The sequence below is a fragment of the Bacillus rossius genome, chromosome 10 (genome assembly GCF_032445375.1).
Source record: "Bacillus rossius redtenbacheri isolate Brsri chromosome 10, Brsri_v3, whole genome shotgun sequence".
NCBI lineage: Eukaryota > Metazoa > Arthropoda > Insecta > Phasmatodea > Bacillidae > Bacillus > Bacillus rossius.
This window is the reverse complement of record NC_086337.1, coordinates 43363726-43391233: the sequence shown is the minus strand read 5'-3', so window position 1 is coordinate 43391233 and position 27508 is coordinate 43363726. Positions and strand designations below refer to the sequence as shown.

General features: G+C 45.1%; 1 protein-coding gene across 1 annotated transcript in view; it reads left to right on the top strand.

Annotated features, from left to right (window-relative positions):
* Positions 1–26862, top strand: part of LOC134536324 (lutropin-choriogonadotropic hormone receptor-like) — a 133017-nt gene extending 106155 nt beyond the window's left edge. The window contains exons 7-15 of the mRNA XM_063376076.1: positions 7326–7394; positions 7495–7569; positions 9077–9194; positions 9482–9574; positions 10397–10612; positions 12451–12778; positions 14944–15172; positions 17416–17808; positions 26463–26862. Of these exons, the coding sequence (XP_063232146.1) occupies positions 7326–7394; positions 7495–7569; positions 9077–9194; positions 9482–9574; positions 10397–10612; positions 12451–12778; positions 14944–15172; positions 17416–17808; positions 26463–26862 (1921 nt within the window). The remainder of the gene's footprint in view (positions 1–7325; positions 7395–7494; positions 7570–9076; positions 9195–9481; positions 9575–10396; positions 10613–12450; positions 12779–14943; positions 15173–17415; positions 17809–26462) is intronic.
* Positions 26863–27508: the final 646 nt, after the last annotated feature.

The window sequence follows — 27508 nt, the reverse complement described above, 5'->3', positions numbered from 1 at the left end:
TGATGCGTCACTGTGTGACCACGCAGCACTCGAGTCTGTGCGTTGATACGGGGCTGGTTTTCAAGGACGCGCAAGCGGGGTTCCCCGTTCCGGCGACTGCGTGTCGCGCATGCGTATCGCGCAGCAGTTGCCTGGCCGCCGTGATCACGCGTGCGTTTTATAATGGAGGCAAAGGGTTTCACTGCAGAACATAATGAATAAATGATTGATTTAGTGAAAGCAATTTTCTCAACAACTAATTGCGGAAACTAGACTAAAGGTGTGCCAAGTTGTGTCTGAGATGGAACTGAAATCGTTGATGGAGCAGCAGAAACAGACCAATACTTATCAAGAACAACAACCTTATCAACACGTGGATACTGACATTAGTTTTCCTGTGTTTGTCTTACACCCCACTCAAGTCTGCATATCTTCAGGCAGAAATAGCAGTAACGATGTTAATGTAGAAGGAGGCTTCGTGAGACTCATTTAGAAAATAAGCAGTATAATTTCACAGAGTGAATGAATGCAGAGACATATCAATTAATATTTAGAATATAACCAGTATAATTTCACAGAGTGAATGAATGCAGAGACATATCAATTAATACTATTAATAAAGTACTTTACATAAATACATTTGAATGGGTTATAACACCAATAATTTCAGTTTCGTTAAGTAACAATTTGGATAGTGTTTTTTTAAAGTAATGCATCTATACATAAACAAATAAAATAAAACTTAACATTAAATTTAATTAGTTGAATTTGTTTACCTGAGAGTTAAGATATACCTTCTGTTCAACAGATATTGGTCTTTTGACTCTGTTGTACTGCGATCTCGTGATGTCTTCTTTAACAAAGCCTAATACTGTATCAAAAATTTCTGTCGAACACTGAAATATTACTTAAATTCAGTTTCGTTTTCGATTAGGTGACGTAAAATCAATATGTTAATACACCCTTCGTCATCTCTTCTTCTAAATATATCACTGTCATCTTCTAGGAAGCACGAGAGCAATAAATCCTCATCAGCTTCTTCCTCCAGCAAAACGGCGGCGGTCGTTGCTTCCATCGCGCAGACTGTTTCCCGCATTCTAACAAACCACCCCCACCTCAGTGAACACGAATGTTACATTGGCGCATCGCGCATCGCGCATGGCGCATGCGTGATCCTAGGAAAACGTATCTTTGTGCCAGATGGAATACGACAATAAGTGTAGCGCGTGTATTTTTTTTTTCACCTGTATCATAGATAACAGATGGTTTAGTTGCATTTTTTTTGTGCAAGCACTTGCCAGCACAATATGAATAAGACGAATAGATATTTGGAATGCTCAAAGCAATGCTTGAAAATATAGATACCTATATACCTAAGTTAGTAGATTGTACCATAAATACTAAGTTATTTTTTAGTTGATAATTAATTTTTTTCCCTCAGTTTTGAGGGATTACTGGTATGTATACCAAAAAAGTGGTACGTCAAACACCCTTGTAGCAGGAAAGTTTAGCATTGTGTGAGGGTGTGGGCTCTGCTGGTCAGAAACTCGCCCGACCACTTCCCCTCCAGCGCCACCAGCCGCCAGTTACCCCCTCCCTGCTCGGCCACGCCACGCATCAACCATCGCTTCCGCTGCAAGCAGCACCAAGCTGACACTGGGCGCGCGAAAATACCTAGTTTTCACAAACGATTTCATGGAAATTCAGATCGGTGACCATCAACTTTTATGATATCATTTTGTTCACATGATTGTGCACTTCAGTCGCACTGATAAAATAATTACAGATTTCTATAAGTGCGACAAGAAATGAGGCACAAATTTCTTTGTTTTTCACATTTTTTTAAGGCATTTAAAATCGTGACGTGTGAAATTAAAATCGATAGATATTACAAACCAACGTTTTTCTCGCAATGGTAAAAATTTCAAGGCTCTATCTTTAATACTTCATTCAAAAAATGATTGAAACAATGTGAGTGTTTTCCAAGTTTTGTGGAGGGGTACATAATGCTCTTAAGCTTGCTTATTTTAGTTATAGCCTATTGTTATGTCTTGGCCCGGCGTGGTGAGGCTTGTGTTTTAAAGCATATCTCAAGCACTTTTGTGGTATCAACGCCACATTGGAAAGTAACTTTTACTCGGTAGCATTGAACATAAATACCAACGTTCACTTCTTACAGTGAGAGAAAGAGAGAGAGATAGTGTGTTGTATTGGGGTAATTCTCCCGCTTACCGCACAACGCTGAATATAATACGGTCTCGTGTTTTTAGCGCAATGAAAAATTCCTATGGCACGTCTTCTTTTAGAAAGCATTTACTTTCAATGTTCGTAGCCCAGTAGAGAAAATTAACTATACACAAAACAAAAACAGTCCTCAAACAAATTTTTTATTGAAAATTCAAACCCTAGCTAATTGAGTTACTCTATCAGGGGAAAATAAATAATAAACAATTATTCTTATTTTATTTTAAGGCCGTCCATAAAATTTGGGTAATTATTTTAATTCTTATATAATATACCTGATTAAACATGCTTAAATATTGAATTAATAATTTTGTAAATTAAAAATAATATTAACTAAAAGTCTGCCGCGTCCACCATTTATGTCGCGCTGGCGTCAAAGATGTATCTAACGTGATCTTTAAGACCCATCTACAATTGCAATGTCCTAAATTGTGTCAACGGACGGACATTGATCGCTGATTGGCCCACGCGACCCTCTGACGTCATGGGTGGTGTGGGCGATGGTTCGAACCTCCATGGTCAGAAAAAATTGGTCAACTTGAACTTGTTGTCCCAATCTGTATCCTTTGGCAACATAGGAGAAGAACGCTCGTAATAATTCCTGTTTCCGGTTCCCGTTTCAATAAAAGGTGAACATAAAAAAAAAGGACGACGAGGTAGGAACAGGAAGCAAAGAAGACATAGACGAAATATTTTTTAGTGCTGTCCGTATCAGCATTTATTTTTGCGTTACCGAACAACTAAATATTATTGAACACTTACAATTTTCGCAAGTTAAATTTATGTGGATGTAATTTTTTAAGATATTTTATTCTAAATATTTGAACATGCTTTTTATATTTTTAAAAATAGCATGCATTTTTTTTAAATTTTTTTTAATACAATATAGTTTAAAGTTTATAGGGTTCGATTTAGATGATATTTTTTTAAAAACTAAGCTGCATACTGATTTACAATGATTTGGACGTGTAACCAACACGGTGCAGACCATGAGCTGAAAAAAGAAAAGGGATTCGCCCGGTTACCATGGCCATTCCCTGATATGAACTGCAACAGCGGGAAGAGGGGAGGGAGGTAGGACGCGCACGCCAATTTTTCTCTCCCAAGAGTTTGATTCACGCATAATCTGTACACGTGTTCCGATATGGCCGTGGCGAGTGGAGGATAATCTGCTAGATAAAATCACGGCAAGTGTTTGGTTTCCCCCCTTTTTTTTTTTAATCCCCTACCCCTTAGTTACCCCTTACAAACAACTCGTCAGTGATAAAAGAAAAAAATATTATCGCAGACACGCGCGGCCAAATTCGACTAATAGATAGCAGGCGTCGCGACTTAACTTTGCATCATCCCCTGAAAATTTATAATATTTAAGGATGTATGTGTCCTATTCCCGGAATTTTATTTCATATTTACGTTCCCCGCGCGGTTAAACTTGCCGACATCTTCGATATCCGCGAAAAATTTGAGATTAGATTCAAAATTCGATACGAATTAAAAAAAAAAAAAAGATTTTCAGAATCCAAGTGTATATTTGGTTACAACACAAAGTACAAAATGCAACGCTTACAGAACACGACGGGTGCGGCCGAGCAGGAACGGGAACTTCTAGAAGATTCCAAAAGAAGCGTGATGTTTTCGAGCAGGACAGTAGCGCTCCGCATGGCAAGACGCACACGTCGCCCCTGATGACAGTTGACGTCGGCAGCGGAAATGGGAGTGCCAAGGGCGAGCTGTCATCTGACATGTCGTCCGGCGGTGCGTAGTAGAGTTTGGAAAGGTGCAAAAACCAGAAAAAGGGTGGAGGGGGGGGGGGGGACTCCAGAGGCACGTAGCGACGTGAGATTCCATCGCGACGCGAAGGAGACACTGGTTTTATTTTTTTCTCGTCATACGGGGAGAAAAAAAAATTGACGTTCCAGCCAAAGAAAATTTTCCTTGCAGGAACATTCAGCGTAAGAAAATCGGAAAGTAAAAAGTTTTTTTTTTTTTTTTTTTTTTTACTTCGACACGTTTTCTAAAGGTTTTGAAGCACTAGTACAAAAACAATCAGAGAAAAAAATACGTGAATATAACAACAACAACAACAACAACAACAACAACAACAATAACAACAACAATGAAGTGCAATTAACGAAAACCTAAAAAATTATTGTGATACCGATTCATGTGAAGCTTTAAAGTGTATTAAAATAAAAACTAGAGTAGTAAACTATTTCCCACGTTTTTTTTCTCAGATATGATGAAAGAAACAGGAAATAACTGACTTTTGTTGATACAGGAAGCCAAGAAGACCGAGACAAAAATATTAAATAGTGCTGTCCTTTTGCGACCGGCACTTTTCAAAGGCCAAACAAACAAATTCATTTTTGGCAGCGTGAATAGAATTTATTAGTATTTACTTTTGCCTAAACCTAGTAACTAAATACTAATTAACTCCCACAAGTTCAATGGATATGCAAAACAGCAACGTACTCATTAGTTACAACACATGAAAACAATAAACAAAAACAATCGTAAAAACTTATTTTGGCGCTATATATTTACTTCGCTCCGGTGACTACTTTATGAATTAGTGAAATCGGACATCGGACATTGCAATTTTTGACAGGGCAGTACTCCGTGGGTACAATATGGCGTCCTTCACATCAGGGTAAGGACATGGAGGGGGGGGGGGGCTGAATTGTAGCCCCTTGGAAAAGGTACCTTTTATATTTTTGGTGGCGGTAGTGTAGCTGGGTAGAAACTGGAAAGGTACCCTTTCCGTTTTTTTTAAATGTTTCAGTTTGAATGCATATATGCACTGGAAAGGTATCCCCTCGGAAAGGGTACTTTTCATGATTTTGCTCTTTCATAGTCCAATCAAAGTCATAACTTAAGAATTAAGAAAGTATTTTTTTTTTTACATTTAATTTGAAGTAGTTTTGAATCATGTCGTAAGTAACGATTTATAGGTTAAGATCATAAGCAAAATTAAAAAAAAAAACTTAAAAATATTGTGCACGGTTGGTTGGGTTAGATAGTATAGCTACATTAAAAATACTATGAAATCATGTGATACCTTTCCAGTGCATATTTTCATTTAAAACCGAAACATTTTAAGAAATCGGAAAGGGGTACCTTCCCAGTTTCTACCCAGCTACACTACCGCCACCAAAAGTATGAAAGTTACCCTTTCCGAGGGGATACAATTCTATCGTCCCAGGATATGGACTGTTGTGGACGGGCCATCAGTCCCCCGGCCCCGCTTCGACCCCTGAAAACCTGCACCTGAGATCAAGCACGATGTCTCCGCGACCCGACCTTTGTTTGAAGGGGGGGAGGGGGGGGGGTTATCGTGCTCGAGGCTGGAGAGAAAAGAGAATTGGAATTTCGTCGACCGGGCGGGGAAATAAATAAACGTGGGGTCGAAGTCTCGCGCGAACTCATTTCTCGGGTCAGGAAGGTTGGCAGCCGTGTGCGGAACAGAATACTTGCCATGGAAGGGGGATGAGGATTGGGGGGGGGGGGGGGGCGGAACTGTCTCTTTCAGTGCTGCCACCGTTCCTCCCGGTCCAATATCTGGGGGTCGGTTCCTAGGAACGTGCAGTGGGTTGGAGAAGTTTAAAAAAAAAGGGTGGGACGCGGGGGAGGTTGTACGGTTGTAGAGAGGGGATGAGAACCAACATTCAGCTGCCTACACCACCAAACCCCCTTCCCCCCCCCTCTTCAGCTAGCTCTCTCCCCCTGCCTGACCCCTACACAGCTGTACAAACACCGGCCCGTGGGTTTTGCAGAGGTGTGCGGCGGTACTTGCTCCTGAAAATTGCCTTTCCCGGACGCCCTCTCCAAATGAAACTCCTCCTCCCACCCCCAACCCCCCCCCCCACCCCCCCATCGCGCACCCTGAAGTGTACACTCCGGTGATAACGGGACCCTTCCCGAACATGCGAATCATCGACCTGAAAACCACAGCATTCCGGAAATAATACCCATTCAGAAATAACGCTGTCCGGAATAAAAAATAATAATATTAGGTACCTTGCCAACTTTCATGTGTGTAGTAAATCAACGTACTTAAAGTTGAACACTAGTTAAAAAAAAAAAATTGGCGGATATTAATAAAATTTTTGCGCAGAGTTTTATTAAGTCATTTTAGTTGCCTGAATGAATTTTTGTACTTTTTTTTCACCTTCATTTAATTGAGATATTTTATTTTTAATTAGGATAAAGTATGGCTTGTAATAACGAACCCAGGGAAGACATATATTCTAACCATGCATGTATAACAACCCTATTTTGTACCGAGATAAAGTTTCATTGTCACAAGTTAAAAATTATAATATAAGATAATTAAAATATAACTCCCTGATTATTACCAATGTGCAATCTTCTAGGGAAATACATCTCAAAAAATACCTAATGCTTAAAAATATATATTATATGAAATTTGGGAATGCTCAACGATTTGAAGCTAACTGCAACCAATTTCACTTCCAACTGGTGTAAGGTTCTGGAATTGGCAGCACACATACCTGTTACAAACGACAACTCACACACACGAGAAACAGATTAAGTTTGTGCAGAATCGTTCGATATCTGTCACACATCGGTGCGATGTCCGGAGTTCTCAAACGAATCGAAGAACAAAACGTAAAAATCTTGAGCAATAACTATGTGCCTTTTTCAGTTTTTTAAGTTTATTACCAAGAGTCAGTGGATTAAAAAGTGATTTTTTAAAAGCCACACTACCACGTCATTATTTAATTTCGTCCGCTACTCCCTTTTTTTTTCATGGAGATGTTTTCAGGATAACACAAAAGACCACACTAAATTTACCAGAAAGTTCCAGTTTAACTGTAAATGGATCTAAAATAAACCTTAACATTCAAAATGTTGCAAGTTATAACTCTGTTTGACTTTTTCTTTTTCTGTTCCGTACAGAATGGTTGTGTACCGACAGTAGACGTGTACTTGATGGTAACTCGACTAAGCACGAGACACGGATGATGCTACAGTGTTTTAACGCACAACTAGCCTCGACATTTTTTTTTACGAATATTACTTTCCTCCTAATTATAGGTATGATTTTTTTTTTCGTCATAAGAATGTCTTTTTTTTTCCAGGCTTCTCAACTACAACATCATTGAAGAAATACAGGCTTATGCGTTCTTCGGATCACGGATAGGCATGCTGTAAGTAACATCGCCCTAAAATACATCGCTGGTCACAGGTGAGATGCTGAAAGTACGTGGGTGTTTCTCAGTTACCAAATGCTTTGGCAACTTGTTTCAGGAGCCTGAAAGGTAACCAGGTGCTGAGGGTGATTCACATGGATGCTTTCGTCGGTCTGCACAGCTTGAGAGAACTGTGAGTGCTCGGGAGTACAGCTTTGTCAAAGCGGTTCCTTGTTAGGGGGCCCGCCTCGTCAGGGGTGAATGTGTGTTAGTGAGGCGGGATGATAAGCGCGACGCTCGCTGGTGCTTCCACCGCGGTATAGCCTCTAAGCGCAAGTCTCTGAACTGGCGCGCATTCGTCTCGTCGTCACAGGATAACTGTGAAATTTGAGCGGTGACCGTAATATTATATGGCGGAGAAATGAAGATAAAGGTGTTATGCAAGCCCCTTAAGTGCTTTCAAGAATCTGTACTGATTGTTTTATGCCTAAAAATTACTCTGAAAACATGCGTTTTAGGCATTTTAACGCTTCTAAAAATACAGTTTAAAAACTTAATCCGAAATTAAAAGTACTTTTCGGTCCTCAGCGAACTCTTAAATGCTATTCGTAAATAGGCCCCACTCGGATATCTTGAGTAGTTTTGAAATCGCGTTGTTTTTCCTGAAGCTCTGCACACCGTATGTGTGCCCAGGTAGGCGGGCCCCTTAACTCTGCTGGAGTACAATTTTCCGACTTACGTGGTACTTGAAAATATGAATTTGATAGTTTCCCAGGTTTAAACTGTTCTGTAAACTTTGGTGGAAAAAAAAATTGTTGCTTCCTGGATACACCCATCCAGCAAAGATAACAAAAACTCAAATTGTAAAAAATTTTATAGGTCCAGTTTGAAAATTTACTGCACTGTATTTGCTGCTGGATGTGTTATTTTTAGACGCACACGTCTTTTAGCATCACCGAAGCGCAGGCGCCTAAAAGGTACGAGCACTTATTTTAAAACACAGTTTACGTCTCAAAAGGCAGCAAGGTCGTTAGTGACGAACGCGTAGTTCATCGTCCATGACCTGTATCTTCCTGCAGTGACGTCGGGAAAACCGAAGGGGAAACTGTAATCAAGATGCAAGGGAAGCTACAGGGACGGGCAAGCGACTAGGCCCCGCGCCGCACATTTTAATTTTTTTATATTGTTTTCCTTGTTTGTCCAGCTTTATGTGGGGGAAAAATTTTTGACATCAATGGGAAAAATGAAGTATTAAATTTTTACTACGACGTAATTCAAATTGCTGGTAATATACATTTCGATATTAATCTGGTTTACATGATTTAGTCTTAAAAAAAAACTTTCAAGGATTTTATTGCCTCATATAATGACGCGATTTCGCCGATTTTGACCGTTCGTACTCATAAAACTTACCCATCAATAATTTATCAGGAATGAATATCAAAATATCTTAACCAAATAACTGGGGGGGGGGGGGGGTGGTGGATTGCAGGCCCCCCCAATAAGGGTCCTCTCCAAAATATTAATGTATCGCAGAGGTATTCGAAGCCCGGTCCTCCAGACACCTGATACGAGCTCAGCTGATCCGCCTCTCTGCGTAGATACAGTTATGATCACTTTACCGCGCAACACCGAAGCTTAGGTTTGCTCTCTCTTATCTCATCACATGTGATGGTGACTTCTATTTTGCATTGTTTCAGGGATCTGTCGAAGACATCTATAACTTTCTTTCCCGTCCACGGACTGAACGACCTCGACATTCTCAGGATAGAAAATACGTACTCTCTCAAAGAATTCCCATCCGTGTTCCATTTCAAGGTAAGTCTGAGTAAAGGCAGTTTAATTTTATGCTGTCTAGTATTTTTTTTAATGCCTTTCAAAATTTTGTGTGAAAGTAAAATAGGATATAATAGAACAATCAAATAAAATAATTTTTGTGTTGATATAAATTAAGCTATGAAGCATTAAGTTATGTCTATGTAAGAAATAAGCCCTCGTGAGTCGTGTTAACTCCTGTTTATAGATTGTCTGTTTTCGTATACCTGTATAGTTTTCTTATGAAACCAGGAAATGCCTATTAATGAACATCTACGTGTTACTTCCAGTCTATTCGCGAAGCCTGGCTGACTTATCCATACCACTGCTGTGCATTCCAGTTCCCACTGGCACACGACCCAGACGAGTTCAGACGCCATCAGGTGAGAGATAGTGACTAAACAAAGTATACTGTAGTAAATATTAAGGAATATATGTCCTCTTATATGGAGAAAATCGTTTAAAAAAACCATATTTCCAGTAAAACCAAATTTGTAAAGTGTAAAATTATGCACCCGTTTGCAAAAAAACGTTTATTAAACAACTTTATCCTTTTCTATTCATCCACAAGTGCTAGTTTTCGTATTTATACCATACAAGTGAAGCGCTAAGTCTTGCTGTTCATCCTAAAAGCAATGGATGAAATGTTACATGTTTTATGGATGCATCGCGGGGTTCCTGGAAAAAGATGGAAGTGTGTTTTCTGGTCAGCGATGAGAAAATTTGTTCTTGCCAAAATTGTTTTAAATTTCTAAACATCCATAATAAATAGGCTCTGCACATTCTGACTTCTCCTGGGCGTTGGTTATTAAAAAAAAACACCAGATTTCAGAAACTGGACTTAAACTTCACACATAATCCCATGGTATGTTAATTTTCATAATTTTGTGGCTGGTGTTAATAATTTAATTGCAATATATTAGTTTCTTCGATTAGATTATGTAATAATAACTCTGTTTGAGTAATAAGACAGTTTACCACCATGATGTTTTATTATTACTACATAGCATTTTTTGTTTATTACCACCCTCAAGATCTCAGCAGGCCATATTTATTACTAGCCCATTTCTGTCGTGGCTCTTTGTGTTTTACAATACTATCATACCCACAAATGTTCATCTTTGATATCTGGTAACGTTCAACGCAAAATCATATTTCCAACAGTTGCTGGAAATGTCTGTCCTGACGCACGGGTGTTTGCTCAGGAGTTTGTGGCCTCGATGGAAAAAGAGTGCTCCACTCTTACCACCGCCACCTCGGAGACCAGGGAGGCCAGGTCAGCGTTCAGCCAATGGGAGACGGACTTGTGGAACAGTTCCCACGGCAGCGACTGGGGTGGCCTGGGCTCGGGACGCTATGTCCCAGCTCAGGAGCCCGGGGAGATGTTCCACCAGCAAGGGGTCACCCTGGGCCCAGGGAAGGTGAGATAGACGTTCCCTCGTGTTGGGAGAGAACCTCGAGGATTCGACACTCCTGAGGTCGCATCACACTGTCTAGAGAGACTGCTTAGTCTCCTGCCATCTTCGACTGCCCTGGGTCCTGGGCTACCTTCGTCAGCCAGTGGCAGGACTTTTGAAGGTTCCAGTAGCAGAGTGTGTGGGCGTGAGCTGACAAGTGCTGCATTTCACTTGTCCTCCTTCTACACGAGACGATCTTCTGTGGCTCATAGTTGGTTTGAGGAGTGTCAGGAGGATATTGCACTGTATATCCCTAATGGACACGAGTTTAACAAGCCACTTGATATTTAAGTACAAAAACGAGCCTCTTAATTCGCACAATACGATACGTAAACATCATTTAGGGGATTTGATTGGTGAGGAGATTCTCTCCCCTTCTGACCCACCAATATATCAATGTATTTTAGAATAAAACACAGAATCTAAATAATAAAACATACTGGCCCATATGCCCGATCATCCCAAAATAGATGCTTCCCGCCCTCCCATGCAAATAAGTATGTATTTTATTTATTTTCAACTATGTTAAGTACTAAACTTGTTATTACTTTTAAAAATGAATAATATGAATTTATTTTAATTTTTCACATACTTAGTGTCAAATATACCCCCTGCGCATAACCACAGACTAACAATGGAGGTAGACTGCATAGTGGACAGTGTTTCATGCCCAAAATTCAACGGCCTTTTTTTTTTGTCAGTATAACTGTCCAATAGTTACACAACATAGTATACAAATCTGGTGTGTTGTTGAGGTTATAGGCAAATATAAGAAAACAATATGGCGTGGAAATGGCGACCGGCATGCTTATTGTAAAGTATTCCATACAATGAAAAATGTTCTCAGGCTTTCACGGCCATTGTCTGAAGTGGCTTGGCTTCTGGGATGTAGCCGCGTCCTTGGCGAAAATTCACCGACGTTTCGGTCGACATTGCAGTCGCCATCATCAGGGAGCAGTTACCTACACCGACGTATCTTTTGGCATTGCAGTGGCCATCATCAGGGAACAATTACCTAAACCGACGTTTCGGTCGACATTGCAGTCGCCATCACCAGGGAGCAGTCACCTACACCGACGTTTCTGTCGACATTGCAGTCGCCATCGTCAGGGAGCAGTTTACCTACAGTAGGTAACTGCTCCCTGATGATGGCGACTGCAATTTCGACCGAAACGTCGGTTAATTATACGCCAAGGTCGCGGCTGCATTCCAGAAGCCAAACTACATCTCGTACAGTGGTTGGAAAATTTTTTGAATTACCAACACTCCTAGGTAACTGCTCCCTGATGGTGCTAACTGCAATGTCGACCGAAAGGTCGGTGAATTATGTAGGTAACTGCTCCCTGATGGTGTGCGACTGCAATGTCGACCGAAACGTCGGTGAATCATATTCGCCAAGGACGCGGCTACATCCCAGAAGCCAAAGCTACATCTCGTACAGTGGTTGTGAACTACGACGCTCCCTCGTGCACTAGAAGGCCACGGGTTGGTGCATCGCAATGGCGCAGCCAGGATTTGTGTATGGGGGGGTGTTAAAAAGTATGCCCCCCCCCCCTGTATTAAAGCTGGGGGGGGGGGTCCGGGGGTCTTCCCCCGGGAAAAATTTGGGTTTTAAGGTGTAAAATAGTGCTATTTTAGCAGTTTTCGGTTCTTAAATTTAAATATTGTTAATTTTAATGTGAAATTTGTTTGAGTGATGAATAAGAAATAAATTAAAGATTTGTTGCTAAGGGGGGGGGGTGTTTGAACCCTTAACCCCCCCCCCTCCTGGCTACGCCAAGGGTTGGTGCACGGTCCCACAGGTGCACGCGATGTGCGGCAACCTGTCCAAGAACTACCGCGACGTGGCGTGCCGGCCGGCGCCCGACGCCTTCAACCCGTGCGAGGACCTGATGGGCAACTGGAGCCTGCGAGTCGCCGTGTGGCTGGTCAGCGTGGCGGCCGTGCTGGGCAACCTGGCGGTGCTCTTGGTGCTGCTGTCGTCGCGCTTCCGCGTCACCGTGCCCAAGTTCCTCATGTGCAACCTGGCGTTCGCTGACCTCTGCATCGGCCTGTACCTGGCGCTGCTGGCCGGCGTGGACGCGCGCTCCGTCGGCACCTACTTCAACCACGCCATCGACTGGCAGAACGGTGAAGCTCCCGAAACTACACTTTTTTTTTTAAAGTGAAAACTTCTTTAGCCGCGTTGAGCGATTTTTGGTAAGGCCAAAACTTATGGGTTCGCGTCACCAGTGGCGGATCCGGGATTTTGGTTTGGGAGGGGCTTGACCCAGCTGAGGCTAGGCTTTATCAAGGCAAACGCTAAAACAATGGTGGACCCAGATGCTTTTGGAGGGGGCTTGAGCCCCTTAGCCCCCCCCCCCCCCCCTCGCCCCTCTGTATCCGTCACTGCGCGTCACCGACATGCTAGTGACGTGTTGCGCCAGACTGGCGACGCGCAGCGGCCTGTGTACATGTATAACGCGTATACACACCACTAATACATTGTATATATACTTGACTGCATCATGTGCGTGTTGGACTCTTTTTTTGGGATGGGTAAAATTCTTGTGAGTTCGCATCACCGACATGCTGTATGTAGTAGCAGTAAGTGAAGTTAATTTGACCACGTGAATACATGACCTAGGTCTGACATCACTCGTAAGTCATAGCTAGGTAATGAATTTTTTTACGTAATTTTTACATAACCACTGACATCTGTTGTGACTGAAAAATGATGTAAAGCTAAATGATATCATGCTGACATCGTACTGATATAATACCAAAATCATTTTCTTACGTACATTTGACGTAGAAATGATGTCATATTACACATTTAAAAACAAAGTTTTAAGTTTTCACTTCTGTTGACAGTCCCCATGACTGGCTTTTTTTTCTTCCGAACCTAACATAAAGTTATAAGTGTGCGGGATAGGTCTGGGTAGGGAAGACGCTAAGTGGGTCTCAGGCCGAAGCCTATACGCTATAACCATGCAGGAGAGGTAGCATGCATCATGTGTCAGGAGTGGATTGGCCAGCCATGACTGCGATCGGCGCCATGGACCAACTCCCCTCACTGACTATTCTAGACTAAAAAAAGATTAAGTTGGGCTCAAGGAAAAACCTGCACATACACAGGGGAAACCCCTGGGCTCTTTAATGCGGGGTGCAATCTCCGAAACCTAGTGCGGTCAAGGATCTTTCGTCTTGCATTCCGACGTGGTTTCGCATTCTGTAATCCAGCAATCAATCCTGCTTCTGAGATCAGTTTATTTTTCCGGGTGGATTCCAGTTGTCGACCTTGGCCGCCAGGTCGCATCACTGCACTGCCGGCGTTTTTAGTACCCTCAAAGTTCATAATGGTTCATATCGCACTGTCACTTTTGGAATTCCCCTTGCATCTATACAGATGTTCTATAATCCGGCAAAGTAGCTAATTCGGCATTGTTGTAATCCTGAACGTGCTACATCAAATATCTTAAATTTTTGTTTCTTAAATTATTTTGCTTACTTATATTTGTATTTTTGTCTACTATTAATACGATTTAATAATTTCATTGTTTTTAAATAGTTTCTCAAAATTTTTACATGATATTTAGATTTTGATTGACCATTGAATGTATCTCACACTTCCCCCTTGTTTACCATTGCAATGCACAGTTCCCTTGTTGTTACAACCAGGTTCCACCGCAGGACCACGCAAAACAATTGGGAGAGATAAATGCACGAAACTGTCCAAAAAACCACAAGTCACAGCACCTGTCCCATGGTCCAGAACACGAATTGTAATGCACGGCATACCTATTGGTTCGTGTTCTCGTTGAAGTCGACCGCACAACCTACTCACATTATGTGAACAAAAGGAGAGAACTGAACAATCAAAATGGGCGCCCGATAACAGTAACTACATGGTCAGTGTCACCAAACGTCTCAATGGGTAAATTCCCTTCTAAACACCAGTTACCTATACCAGGGGCGCAACAACAGGGGGGAGGGGCAAGATTATTCTGCCCCCCTCCCCCCCTGAAACCTTGAAGTGGGGGCAAACGGGGGCAAAGAAAGTGCTGTGTAATCAATTTGTATATAGTAAAACTGCTTAAATAGCACCATTTTCCACCTTGCTTCATTAGGGGGGATCGATGATTCTTTATAAAAAGGTATATTGCCCCCCCCCCCCTTTTGGAAATTTAGTGTTGCGCCCCTGACCTATACCTAGTTACACAACACCCCTGGAATTAAAAATTCCCTCACCGTGTTGGTTAACCCCGCATGCCAAACCCTGCAGATGTCAGCTACGAGTGAACGCGATCTCGCAGGTCCCGGCTGCGAGGTGGCGGGGTTCCTGACCGTGTTCGCCAGCGAGCTGTCCGTCTTCACCCTCATGGTGATCACCAGCGAGCGATGGTACACCATCACGTACGCCATCCACCTGAACAAGAGGCTGAAGCTCAGCTCGGCGGGCAAGATCATGACCGCCGGCTGGGTCTACTCCCTGACGATGGCGTCCCTGCCGATCTTCGGTGTGAGCGGGTACTACAAGACAAGGTGAGGGACATCCCATAGACTGCCAATCAGGCCGAGTTAAAAAAAAAAAAAACACCCCAGTAACACATGCAACGCAACACTGCCCAGTTCTCTACTTCTTGCGTTTCCATCATCTGTATTCGAAGCCTAGGGCCTTTGAATATATATATATATATATATATATATATATATATATATATATATATATATATATACTGTATAGAAGTCGCCAGCCCAGGTTTAAATTTCTAATACGGTTTGAGGTAGTTGGTTAATTCACCGCCGCAATCGCCACCATCTCTAGGGCATCGACTTGTGGTGGTCCCTAGCAGACAAGTGTCGAACTCTTCAAACACCCCTTCCCCACCCTCCCTCAAACATACGTTGTCCTCCACCCACCCTCTACCCAACCTCTCATCCCTACAGTTTTGTGACGCACAAACTCCCGTTGAACGACCTTGAGCTGCAGTGAATGTTGGGTTGGGGGGGGGGGGGTGCGGGGAATGACAGCGGGTGACAGTGCTGCGCTCTAACGTGCAAATAACAACCTAAGACGATACAGGACGTTACGGCAGCGCACTGCAGCGGTGAAGTTTCCAAGCTGCTCATCATACGCTCCTGAAAAATGTAGAGTAAATCCTATCCACTCGCGACTTCTATACAGTATATATATTCAATGCTAGAGCGGAATTCAAAGACGTTCGGGTATGGTAGCTAATAAGCATTGCCTTGTTGAAATACAACCGTAACCTAACTGGAGGGACGTATTTTAGAACTTGTCCAAACAAAACCCCAGTAAGATAACAAAACAACAACCGTTTTAATAAACGCGAGGCTAGAAACTGGTTCCAATGCATTCTAGCAGTTCTTCCGCAACCATCGATACAATTTTTAAAGCAAATATGCTATAGATAGCAGCACCATCGCACAAAAAATAGATCCGCCTTTCTAATATTCTCAGGTACTTTATAATTTGTGATTATTTCTTTTTAATGACCATTTGAGTATACATAATAATTCCAGGAGAGTTTCGCTATTATAAAGTTTCATTTGGCACACCAACACGCTTAGTACATCCCTCGATGATCACAAAAATGATAATAAACGAGTTGATGGCACCAGACGCAAGTCCGCCATCTGGACAAAATTACGAAAAAGTGAGCCCTGCGCTTGCACGGAACTTGGGATACAGATCGGCAACGAAAAGGACAACAAAATGCATAAAAACCCATTTACAAAAATCTTTAACCTTTTTAATGTGAAAACTGATTTCAAAATTTCTTTGGTTCGGTATAAGTAACAACAAATTCGTTTTAAGCAAACTTTTTTTTCATTTATTCTTCATGGAAAACTACAAATATCTTGACCGATCGATCATCCAAACACAAACAAAAGGCACACATTGCAATGCCTACTTAGCTGGATAACACAAATATTCCCTCGAGTATATATTCCTGCTGTAATCAATGGCGAACCCAAAAGCCAGTGAGGGAGGGGGGCTTTTGTACAGAAACTAATGTTCCCATTTATATATCCCATAATTATAATTGTATCCAGCTTAAGTTGGGGTTATTTCATTATCCCTGGCTATGATTTAAATTTAGGTAAATTAAAAAAAAGACCACCTATTTAAATCGATAACATGATGTGACTTCTGGGAATTTTCTACCTATTTTTCACTTCAGGGTCTCTGTGAATTAAAATCCATCGTCAACTAATTTTTCTTTAATATACATAACTGATTTAACTTTTGTGTGTACACTATAACTGTTGTGATTTTGCACAAATTACTTCCAGACTGATACACAAGTGTATAATTGGGAAATCTCTGTCGATTTCATCAATGGTAAAGATCAGGGGCGCAACAACTAAATTTCCAAAAGGGGGGGTGGGCAATATACCTTTTTATAAAGAATCGTCGATCCCCCGGGAAAATTTGTATTTCAAGGTGGAAAATTGTGCTATTTAAGCAGTTTCATTATCTAAAAATTGATTACACAGCACTTTCTTTGCCCCAGTTTGCCCCCCTCTTCAAGGTTTCAGAGTGGGGAAAAATTCCCTCCCCCCCCCCCCCTGTTGTTGCGCCACTGGTAAAGATCGGACTTAAAAGGTAGAGATGGAAGGTTTTTTTTTTTGCAACACTAATATTACTGTAACTCCCTTGATACGCAAAATATTACATCCAGTCTAAGTAAGGGTAAAACTTGTAAGTAGTTTCGGGAACTGTTGTCGAGTATGGTGGTCGCTTGTCGTTTGCGGTCCAGCATCTGCCTGCCGCTGGACATCAGCGACTCCACGGACCTGGCCTACATCGTGGTGCTGCTGTCGTTCAACGGGCTCGCCTTCCTCGTCATCTGCGCCTGCTACACGCGCATGTACTGCTCCATCAAGGGCGGGCAGGACGCCGTTGCGGCGCTCGCGCGCTCCGACATGACGGTCGCCAAGCGCATGGCCTTGCTCGTCTTCACCGACTTCGCGTGCTGGGCGCCCATCGCCTTCTTCGGCCTGACTGCGCTGGCCGGCAGGCCGCTCATCGACGTGTCGCACACCAAGATCCTGCTGGTGTTCTTCTACCCGCTCAACTCGTGCGCCAACCCCTACCTGTACGCCCTGCTCACGCAGCAGTACCGCCGCGACCTCTTCGTGCTGCTCAGCAGGTACGCTCCCCTTCTCTGCACGACTGATGCCCGAGGCCTGTGTATTGTTGTGTCGAGTTCCTGTTCGTGCTGCTCAGCAGGTGCGCTCCCCTCTGCACAACTGATGCCCGAGGCTTGTGTATTGTTGTGTCGCGTTCCTGTTCGTGCTGCTCAGCAGGTACGCTCCCCTCTGCACGACTGATGCCCGAGGCTTGTGTATTGTTGTGTCGAGTTCCTGTTCGTGCTGCTCAGCAGGTACGCTCCCCTCTGCACGACTGATGCCTGAGGCTTGTGTATTGTTGTGTCGAGTTCCTGTTCGTGCTGCTCAGCAGGTGCGCTCCCCTCTGCACGACTGATGCCCGAGGCTTGTGTATTGTTGTGTCGAGTTCCTGTTCGTGCTGCTCAGCAGGTGCGCTCCCCTCTGCACGACTGATGCCCGAGGCCTGTGTATTGTTGTGTCGAGTTCCTGTTCGTGCTGCTCAGCAGGTGCGCTCCCCTCTGCACAACTGATGCCCGAGGCCTGTGTATTGTTGTGTCGAGTTCCTGTTCGTGCTGCTCAGCAGGTGCGCTCCCCTCTGCACGACTGATGCCCGAGGCTTGTGTATTGTTGTGTCGAGTTCCTGTTCGTGCTGCTCAGCAGGTACGCTCCCCTCTGCACGACTGATGCCCGAGGCTTGTGTATTGTTGTGTCGAGTTCCTGTTCGTGCTGCTCAGCAGGTGCGCTCCCCTCTGCACGACTGATGCCTGAGGCTTGTGTATTGTTGTGTCGCGTTCCTGTTCGTGCTGCTCAGCAGGTACGCTCCCCTCTGCACGACTGATGCCTGAGGCTTGTGTATTGTTGTGTCGAGTTCCTGTTCGTGCTGCTCAGCAGGTGCGCTCCCCTCTGCACGACTGATGCCTGAGGCTTGTGTATTGTTGTGTCGCGTTCCTGTTCGTGCTGCTCAGCAGGTGCGCTCCCCTCTGCACGACTGATGCCTGAGGCTTGTGTATTGTTGTATCGCGTTCCTGTTCGTGCTGCTCAGCAGGTGCGCTCCCCTCTGCACGACTGATGCCTGAGGCCTGTGTATTGTTGTGTCGCGTTCCTGTTCGTGCTGCTCAGCAGGTGCGCTCCCCTCTGCACGACTGATGCCTGAGGCTTGTGTATTGTTGTGTCGCGTTCCTGTTCGTGCTGCTCAGCAGGTGCGCTCCCCTCTGCACGACTGATGCCTGAGGCTTGTGTATTGTTGTGTCGAGTTCCTGTTCGTGCTGCTCAGCAGGTGCGATCCCCTCTGCACGACTGATGCCTGAGGCTTGTGTATTGTTGTGTCGAGTTCCTGTTCGTGCTGCTCAGCAGGTGCGCTCCCCTCTGCACGACTGATGCCTGAGGCTTGTGTATTGTTGTGTCGCGTTCCTGTTCGTGCTGCTCAGCAGGTACGCTCCCCTCTGCACGACTGATGCCTGAGGCTTGTGTATTGTTGTGTCGAGTTCCTATTCGTGCTGCTCAGCAGGTGCGCTCCCCTCTGCACGACTGATGCCTGAGGCTTGTGTATTGTTGTGTCGCGTTCCTGTTCGTGCTGCTCAGCAGGTGCGCTCCCCTCTGCACGACTGATGCCTGAGGCTTGTGTATTGTTGTGTCGCGTTCCTGTTCGTGCTGCTCAGCAGGTGCGCTCCCCTCTGCACGACTGATGCCTGAGGCCTGTGTATTGTTGTGTCGCGTTCCTGTTCGTGCTGCTCAGCAGGTGCGCTCCCCTCTGCACGACTGATGCCTGAGGCTTGTGTATTGTTGTGTCGCGTTCCTGTTCGTGCTGCTCAGCAGGTGCGCTCCTCTCTGCACGACTGATGCCTGAGGCCTGTGTATTGTTGTGTCGCGTTCCTGTTCGTGCTGCTCAGCATGTGCGCTCCCCTCTGCACGACTGATGCCTGAGGCTTGTGTATTGTTGTGTCGCGTTCCTGTTCGTGCTGCTCAGCAGGTGCGCTCCCCTCTGCACGACTGATGCCTGAGGCTTGTATATTGTTGTGTCGCGTTCCTGTTCGTGCTGCTCAGCAGGTGCGCTCCCCTCTGCACGACTGATGCCTGAGGCCTGTGTATTGTTGTGTCGCGTTCCTGTTCGTGCTGCTCAGCAGGTACGCCCCCTCTGCACGACTGATGCCCGAGGCTTGTGTATTGTTGTGTCGAGTTCCTGTTCGTGCTGCTCAGAATCTGCGCTCCGCTCTGCACGACTGATGCCCGAGGCTTGTGTATTGTTATGTCGAGTTCCTGTTCGTGCTGCTCAGCAGGTACGCTCCCCTCTGCACGACTGATGTCCGAGGCTTGTGTATTGTTGTGTCGAGTTCCTGTTCGTGCTGCTCAGCAGGTGCGCTCCCCTCTGCACGACTGATGCCCGAGGCCTGTGTATTGTTGTGTCGCGTTCCTGTTCGTGCTGCTCAGCAGGTGCGCTCCCCTCTGCACGACTGATGCCTGAGGCTTGTGTATTGTTGTGTCGCGTTCCTGTTCGTGCTGCTCAGCAGGTACGCTCCCCTCTGCACGACTGATGCCTGAGGCTTGTGTATTGTTGTGTCGAGTTCCTGTTCGTGCTGCTCAGCAGGTACGCTCCTTCTCTGGACGACTGATGCCCAAGGCTTGTGTATTGTTGTGTCGAGTTCCTGTTCGTGCTGCTCAGAATCTGCGCTCCGCTCTGCACGACTGATGCCCGAGGCTTGTGTATTGTTATGTCGAGTTCCTGTTCGTGCTGCTCAGCAGGTACGCTCCTCTGCACGACTGATGCCCGAGGCTTGTGTATTGTTGTGTCGCGTTCCTGTTCGTGCTGCTCAGAATCTGCGCTCCGCTCTGCACGACTGATGCCCGAGGCTTGTGTATTGTTATGTCGAGTTCCTGTTCGTGCTGCTCAGCAGGTACGCCCCCTCTGCACGTCTGATGCCCGAGGCTTGTGTATTGTTATGTCGAGTTCCTGTTCGTGCTGCTCAGCAGGTACGCTCCCCTCTGCACGACTGATGCCCGAGGCTTGTGTATTGTTGTGTCGCGTTCCTGTTCGTGCTGCTCAGCAGGTACGCTCCCCTCTGCACGACTGATGCCTGAGGCTTGTGTATTGTTGTGTCGAGTTCCTGTTCGTGCTGCTCAGCAGGTACGCTCCTTCTCTGGACGACTGATGCCTGAGGCTTGTGTATTGTTGTGTCGAGTTCCTGTTCGTGCTGCTCAGCAGGTATGCTCCCCTCTGCACGACTGATGCCTGAGGCTTGTGTATTGTTGTGTCGAGTTCCTGTTCGTGCTGCTCAGCATGTACGCTCCCCTCTGCACGACTGATGCCCGAGGCTTGTGTATTGTTGTGTCGCGTTCCTGTTCGTGCTGCTCAGCAGGTACGCTCCCCTCTGCACGACTGATGCCTGAGGCTTGTGTATTGTTGTGTCGAGTTCCTGTTCGTGCTGCTCACCAGGTACGCTCCCCTCTGCACGACTGATGCCTGAGGCTTGTGTATTGTTGTGTCGAGTTCCTGTTCGTGCTGCTCAGCAGGTACGCTCCTTCTCTGGACGACTGATGCCCAAGGCTTGTGTATTGTTGTGTCGAGTTCCTGTTCGTGCTGCTCAGCAGGTACGCTCCCCTCTGCACGACTGATGCCTGAGGCTTGTGTATTGTTGTGTCAATTTCCTGTTCGTGCTGCTCAGCAGGTACGCTCCTTCTCTGGACGACTGATGCCCAAGGCTTGTGTATTGTTGTGTCGCGTTCCTGTTCGTGCTGCTCAGCAGGTACGCTCCCCTCTGCACGACTGATGCCTGAGGCTTGTGTATTGTTGTGTCGAGTTCCTGTTCGTGCTGCTCAGCAGGTACGCTCCTTCTCTGGACGACTGATGCCCAAGGCTTGTGTATTGTTGTGTCGAGTTCCTGTTCGTGCTGCTCAGCAGGTACGCTCCCCCCTGCACGACTGATGCCCAAGGCTTGTGTATTGTTGTGTCGAGTTCCTGTTCGTGCTGCTCAGCAGGTGCGCTCCCCTCTGCACGACTGATGACCGAGGCTTGTGTATTGTTATGTCGAGTTCCTGTTCGTGCTGCTCAGCAGGTACGCTCCTCTGCACTACTGATGCCCAAGGCTTGTGTATTGTTATGTCGAGTTCCTGTTCGTGCTGCTTAGCAGGTACGCTCCTCTGCACGACTGATGTCCAAGGCTTGTGTACAGTTATGTCGAGTTCCTGTTCGTGCTGCTCAGCAGGTACGCCCCCTCTGCACGACTGATGCCCAAGGCTTGTGTATTGTTATGTCGAGTTCCTGTTCGTGCTCCTCAGCAGGTACGCTCCTCTGCACGACTGATGCCCAAGGCTTGTGTATTGTTATGTCGAGTTCCTGTTCGTGCTGCTCAGCAGGTACGCTCCCCCCTGCACGACTGATGCCCAAGGCTTGTGTATTGTTATGTCGAGTTCCTGTTCGTGCTGCTCAGCAGGTCTGCCCCCTCTGCACGACTGACTCCCAAGGCTTGTGTATTGTTATGTCGAGTTCCTGTTCGTGCTTCTCAGCAGGTACGCCCCCTCTGCAGACTGATGCCCAAGGCTTGTGTATTGTTGTGTCGAGTTCCTGTTCGTGCTGCTCAGCAGGTGCGCCCCCTCTGCACGACTGACTCCCAAGGCTTGTGTATTGTTATGTCGAGTTCCTGTTTTTGCTGCTCAGCAGATACGCCCCCTCGCGATCCTAGACGTGAAAAAACGAGTTGAATACCTCCGGTCGACTAAAGCCCAAGGCTTGTATATTGTTATGTCGAGTTCCTGTTCGTGCTGCTCAGCAGGTACGCTCCTCTGCACGACTGATGCCCAAGGCTTGTGTATTGTTATGTCGAGTTCCTGTTCGTGCTGCTCAGCAGGTACGCTCCTCTGCACGACTGATGCCCAAGGCTTGTGTATTGTTATGTCGAGTTCCTGTTCGTGCTGCTCAGCAGGTACGCTCCTCTGCACGACTGATGCCCAAGGCTTGTGTATTGTTATGTCGAGTTCCTGTTCGTGCTGCTCAGCAGGTACGTTACCTCCTGCATGACTGATGCCCAAGGCTTGTGTATTGTTGTGTCGAGTTCCTGTTCGTGCTGCTCAGCAGGTGCGCCCCCTCTGCACGACTGACTCCCAAGGCTTGTGTATTGTTGTGTCGAGTTCCTGTTCGTGCTGCTCAGCAGGTACGCCCCCTCTGCACGACTGACTCCCAAGGCTTGTGTATTGTTATGTCGAGTTCCTGTTCGTGCTGCTCAGCAGGTGCGCCCCCTCTGCACGACTGACTCCCAAGGCTTGTGTATTGTTGTGTCGAGTTCCTGTTCGTGCTGCTCAGCAGGTGCGCCCCCTCTGCACGACTGACTCCCAAGGCTTGTGTATTGTTATGTCGAGTTCCTGTTCGTGCTGCTCAGCAGGTACGCCCCCTCGCGATCCTAGACGTGAAAAAACGAGTTGAATACCTCCGGTCGACTAAAGCCCAAGGCTTGTATATTGTTATGTCGAGTTCCTGTTCGTGCTGCTCAGCAGGTACGCTCCCCTCTGCACGACTGATGCCCGAGGCTTGTGTATTGTTGTGTCGAGTTCCTGTTTTTGCTGCTCAGCAGGTGCGCTCCCTCGCGATACTAGACGTGAAAAAACGAGTTGAATACCTCCGTACGACTAATGCCCAAGGCTTGTCGAAATGGGGAAGGTTTTTTTTTAAACAGAAAGAAAAACCTGTAACTTTAATAATATGGAGAATATCACATCCGTTTGAAAGTATTATAACTTTGTCGCAATAAATGTTTGATACGACCAGCCATAACTGCAAGAGGTTAAAAAAACGGGGGTTCCAGGACAAAAAAATAAAATATTCAAAACCTCCATCGTAGGCACAACATCGAATTCTTACAAATTGCTTGTTAATCTTATAATTTTTATCTAAAACTTTTGTCTGAAACAATATTTGATAAGCCGAACCATTGTTGCAGGGGTTAAAAAAAATTAAATGGTAGTATTTTAAACAATTCAAAATTTCTGTTCCATGAGCACTATTAAGTACGTTATGTTTTATTGTAAAAAATAAATTTTTTTCTACAACATTCGTCTGGATAATTTTTATACGAACAACCATTACTGCTAGGGTTGGGGGGAAAAACAGGGGTTCAACGACAAAAAATTTTATAAATTCATTAGTGGGGACACTATCAATTCCGTTCATATTGTTTGTAAACCTTATAAATACTATCAAAATAGTTGCCTGAAATAATTTTCGGTGCATCTAACATTGTGCGAGGAATGGATAAAGAGGTGTTAAAATACCAGAAGGAATTAATAATTCTCTAGTAGGCATACCATCAAATCCGTACACATTGTTTGTAAATCTTACAATTTGTATCTAAAACTTTTGTGTAAAACAATTTTTATAATACAAACCATTACGGCAAGGGGTTTTAAAAACCTGGTGTTGAAATAAGAAAATTAATAAAACTTCCGTAACTTTTTAAGTATTGTTGAAAACTACTGCAAGGGTGGAAACAAGGACAGAAAGACAAAAAAAAATTGTTTTTAATATATACTACCAAATCCTTTATGATTTATTTTAAAACACCTAAACTTTATCTAAAATCTTTGGATGAAACAATTTTTGATGAAAAGAATTATTACCGTAAAAAACCGGGATTGAATTTTTAAAAATTAAACTTCCTTAGTATCAAATTCGTTAGAATTTATTTATAAACCTCTTAATATTACCTTCAAAAATTCTAAAAGAAATTCTATACTACCACCTATTAGTACAAGAGATGAAAAAATAGTGTTTGAAGGTAAAAAAATAATTACATAACTACCTTAATAGGCAAAATATGAAATTGTTTAAGACTTCCAATGCTAGATGCATTGAGTTAAAACATTCAAAATATTTTCGCAGCATAGAATATGAGAAAAAGTGTATTTCAATTTTTTTTAATATTGACGATCATATAATGTTACAGAAGTTTATTTAAGTTTCAAAAACATTTCCATAATAAATAGGTAATTTTAAATCTACTTAGGCCTATAGGCTGTTCCGAAATGGATTTTTAAAATTTTATTTTAGTGTGCAGCATGCGTGCACTTTGTATAACTAGTACAGTGCCAGAGTTTCCGAGTGGATTCTTTGTCACCAGGTCTGCCAGGTTCTAGTTCACTCCTAAGTGTAAGGGTGAGGTCGGGGTCTAACACGTGAGCAGTGTCGCCCCTACCGTATGGTAGACTCTTTCTGCTCTGACCAACTCTTCTTCCTGAACCATCCTTCTTTCTCGCGTATTTAACCTGCCTGAAATTAAATGCATGAAATTTGGCATCCCGCATGAAAGTGCTCAGGGTTTTTTTTTTTTTTTTTTCCCTCTGTGTCTATGCAGGTTTTACCTGGGCCCAACTTATCTAGTAGTTTAGTCTAGAGTTAAGAGTGAGGGGAGTTAAGACATGGCGCCAATCGCTGCCGTGGCTCTGGCCAATCCCCCTCCTAAGCACACGATGCATGGCGACCCTCTCCCTGCATGGCTAATCCCAGCATGACCAGGCGTATAGGCTTCGGCCTGAGACGCACCTAGGTCCCTCCCTAACCCGGACCCCTCCAAAATACACTTAGTTTTAGCTTTGAATATATATATATATATATATATATCTTATATATATATATCTTATATATAAAATTCTCGTGTCACAGTTTTCGTTGCCATACTCCTCCGAAACGGCTTGACCGATTTTGATGAAATTTTGTATGCATATTCAGTAGGTCTGAGAATCGGCTACTATCTATTTTTTATACCCCTAAGTAATAAGGGTTGTCCACCCCTAACATTTTTTTTTTATTTCCAGTTTTTGGTAGGAAATCACCATGGCAACGGCTGTTGCTTTGTTGATGCTTCATTCGTCTCTATGGCAACGGCTATTTCATTTTTGCATTGTTCATGCCTTCTGCGTCTCCATGGCAACGGGCATCGCGCGGCAGTGGCGTACCCACAACGAGGGGCATGTATTATGAGCGGCGCAAAAGTGATCTGCCTGTAGACTGCCGTAGCGAAGTACGGGTACATCAGTTTTATGTTGCGTGCACGAGTCGGGAAACCATCGGTACATTATACAGCATTGTAATAAATTTTCACGGAATTTTTTATTATTTACCATTACTGTAAATGGGAGATGTGGCATAATTCTTTTTCCATTAGTATAGCCGTGCGAAGCCGGGTCGGGCAGCTAGTATATATATATATATATATATATATATATATATATATATATATATATATATATATATACACACACACACTGTATAGAAGTCGCGAGTGGATAGGATTTACTCTACGTTTTTTTCAGGAGCGTATGAGGAGCAGCTTGGGAACTTCACCGCTGCAGTGCGCTGCTGTGTAACGCCCTGTATCGTCTTAGTTGTGTTATTTACACGTTAGAGCGCAGCACTGTCGCCCGCTGTCATTCCCCCCCCCCCCACCTATCAATCACTGCAGCTCAAGGTCGTTGAACGGGGGAGGGGGGAAGGGATGTTTGAAGAGTTCCGACACTATTGTCCGCTAGGGACCACCACAAGTCGACGATGCCCTAGATATGGTGGCGATTGCGGCGGTGAATTAACCAACTACCTCGAAACCGTATTTAGAAATTTTAACCTGGGCTGGCGACTTCTATACAGTATATATATGCAAAGGTTTTAGTTAGGTTAGGAAAAGAAATGGTGTCTGAGAGCTGCAGTGTCGCGCAGGTACGGGCTGTGTTCGCGGCGCGCGGCCAGGTACAAGGGCGCCGCCGCCCCCGCCGCCACGGGCTGCGCCGGCAGGATGGCAGCGGCGTGCGCCGGCGCCGGGGGCGGCGGGGGCTGCGGTCCCCCGGGTCCCCACCAGGGGCACGCGGCGGCGGACAGCCACCGCGGCTCGCTGCTCACCTCCGTCACCTCGGTGGACAGCGGCCAGGCGGCGGCGCGCGCCGGTTCGCTGACGGCGGTGCCGGAGGCGGGGCCCGCCGCCGGCCCCCAGCCGCCGCCGCCTCCCGCCGCCCGCCGCCAGTCCACCGTCGAGCTGTTCAGCCTGGACAACAGCCTCGTCGGCGCGGAGGAGGAGGCGGCTTCACCACCCGCCCCCGCCCGCCTCACCACCTTCCTCTAGGATACACACCGACCACATGCACCAGGAGCTTCACGAAGCTACACTCCACGCGTCTTTCAACTGTCACATTCAATGGCGGCTCCAGGAAGACCCGTCGGCAGAGACCGGGAAAAATTTCGCGGGTATCAATGACCTCCAGGATAGACTCTACTATCCTCCACACACTCTGGCAAATGCCAAACTGTTCGTTCGTTGGCTGTTGACTTGTGAGTCAGTCGTCTCGACGCTTCTACGAGTGAGGGTCTCCAATTGGCCCTCATTACTCCAGGTTAACAGTGAACCAATGGACAGTAGCAGCATTAAGGTATAATTAATTGAATTGTAGCGTGTCACGAAATGAATCCGCGAATTTTTCAGGTCTCTACCTATCGGGTAGGGCTCTCACACATAGGAGGATGCAGTTAGTGATCACGACATTGCCCTTGGGATATTCACATAATATACGGTCTCAAATACTACTGAAATTCAGTATTTCCTTACAAATTTTGATTGAAAGAAGAGTAGCTCATTAACGAAAGTATTTTAAGTTAACGTTAATATTCCCTACAAAGAAATAAGAAGTAAAATTTGGGCACGGAAGGGGCTATCGCCCCCTGCGCCCTTCCTCTGGAGCCGCGCTTGATTACAATACAATACAATACAATGT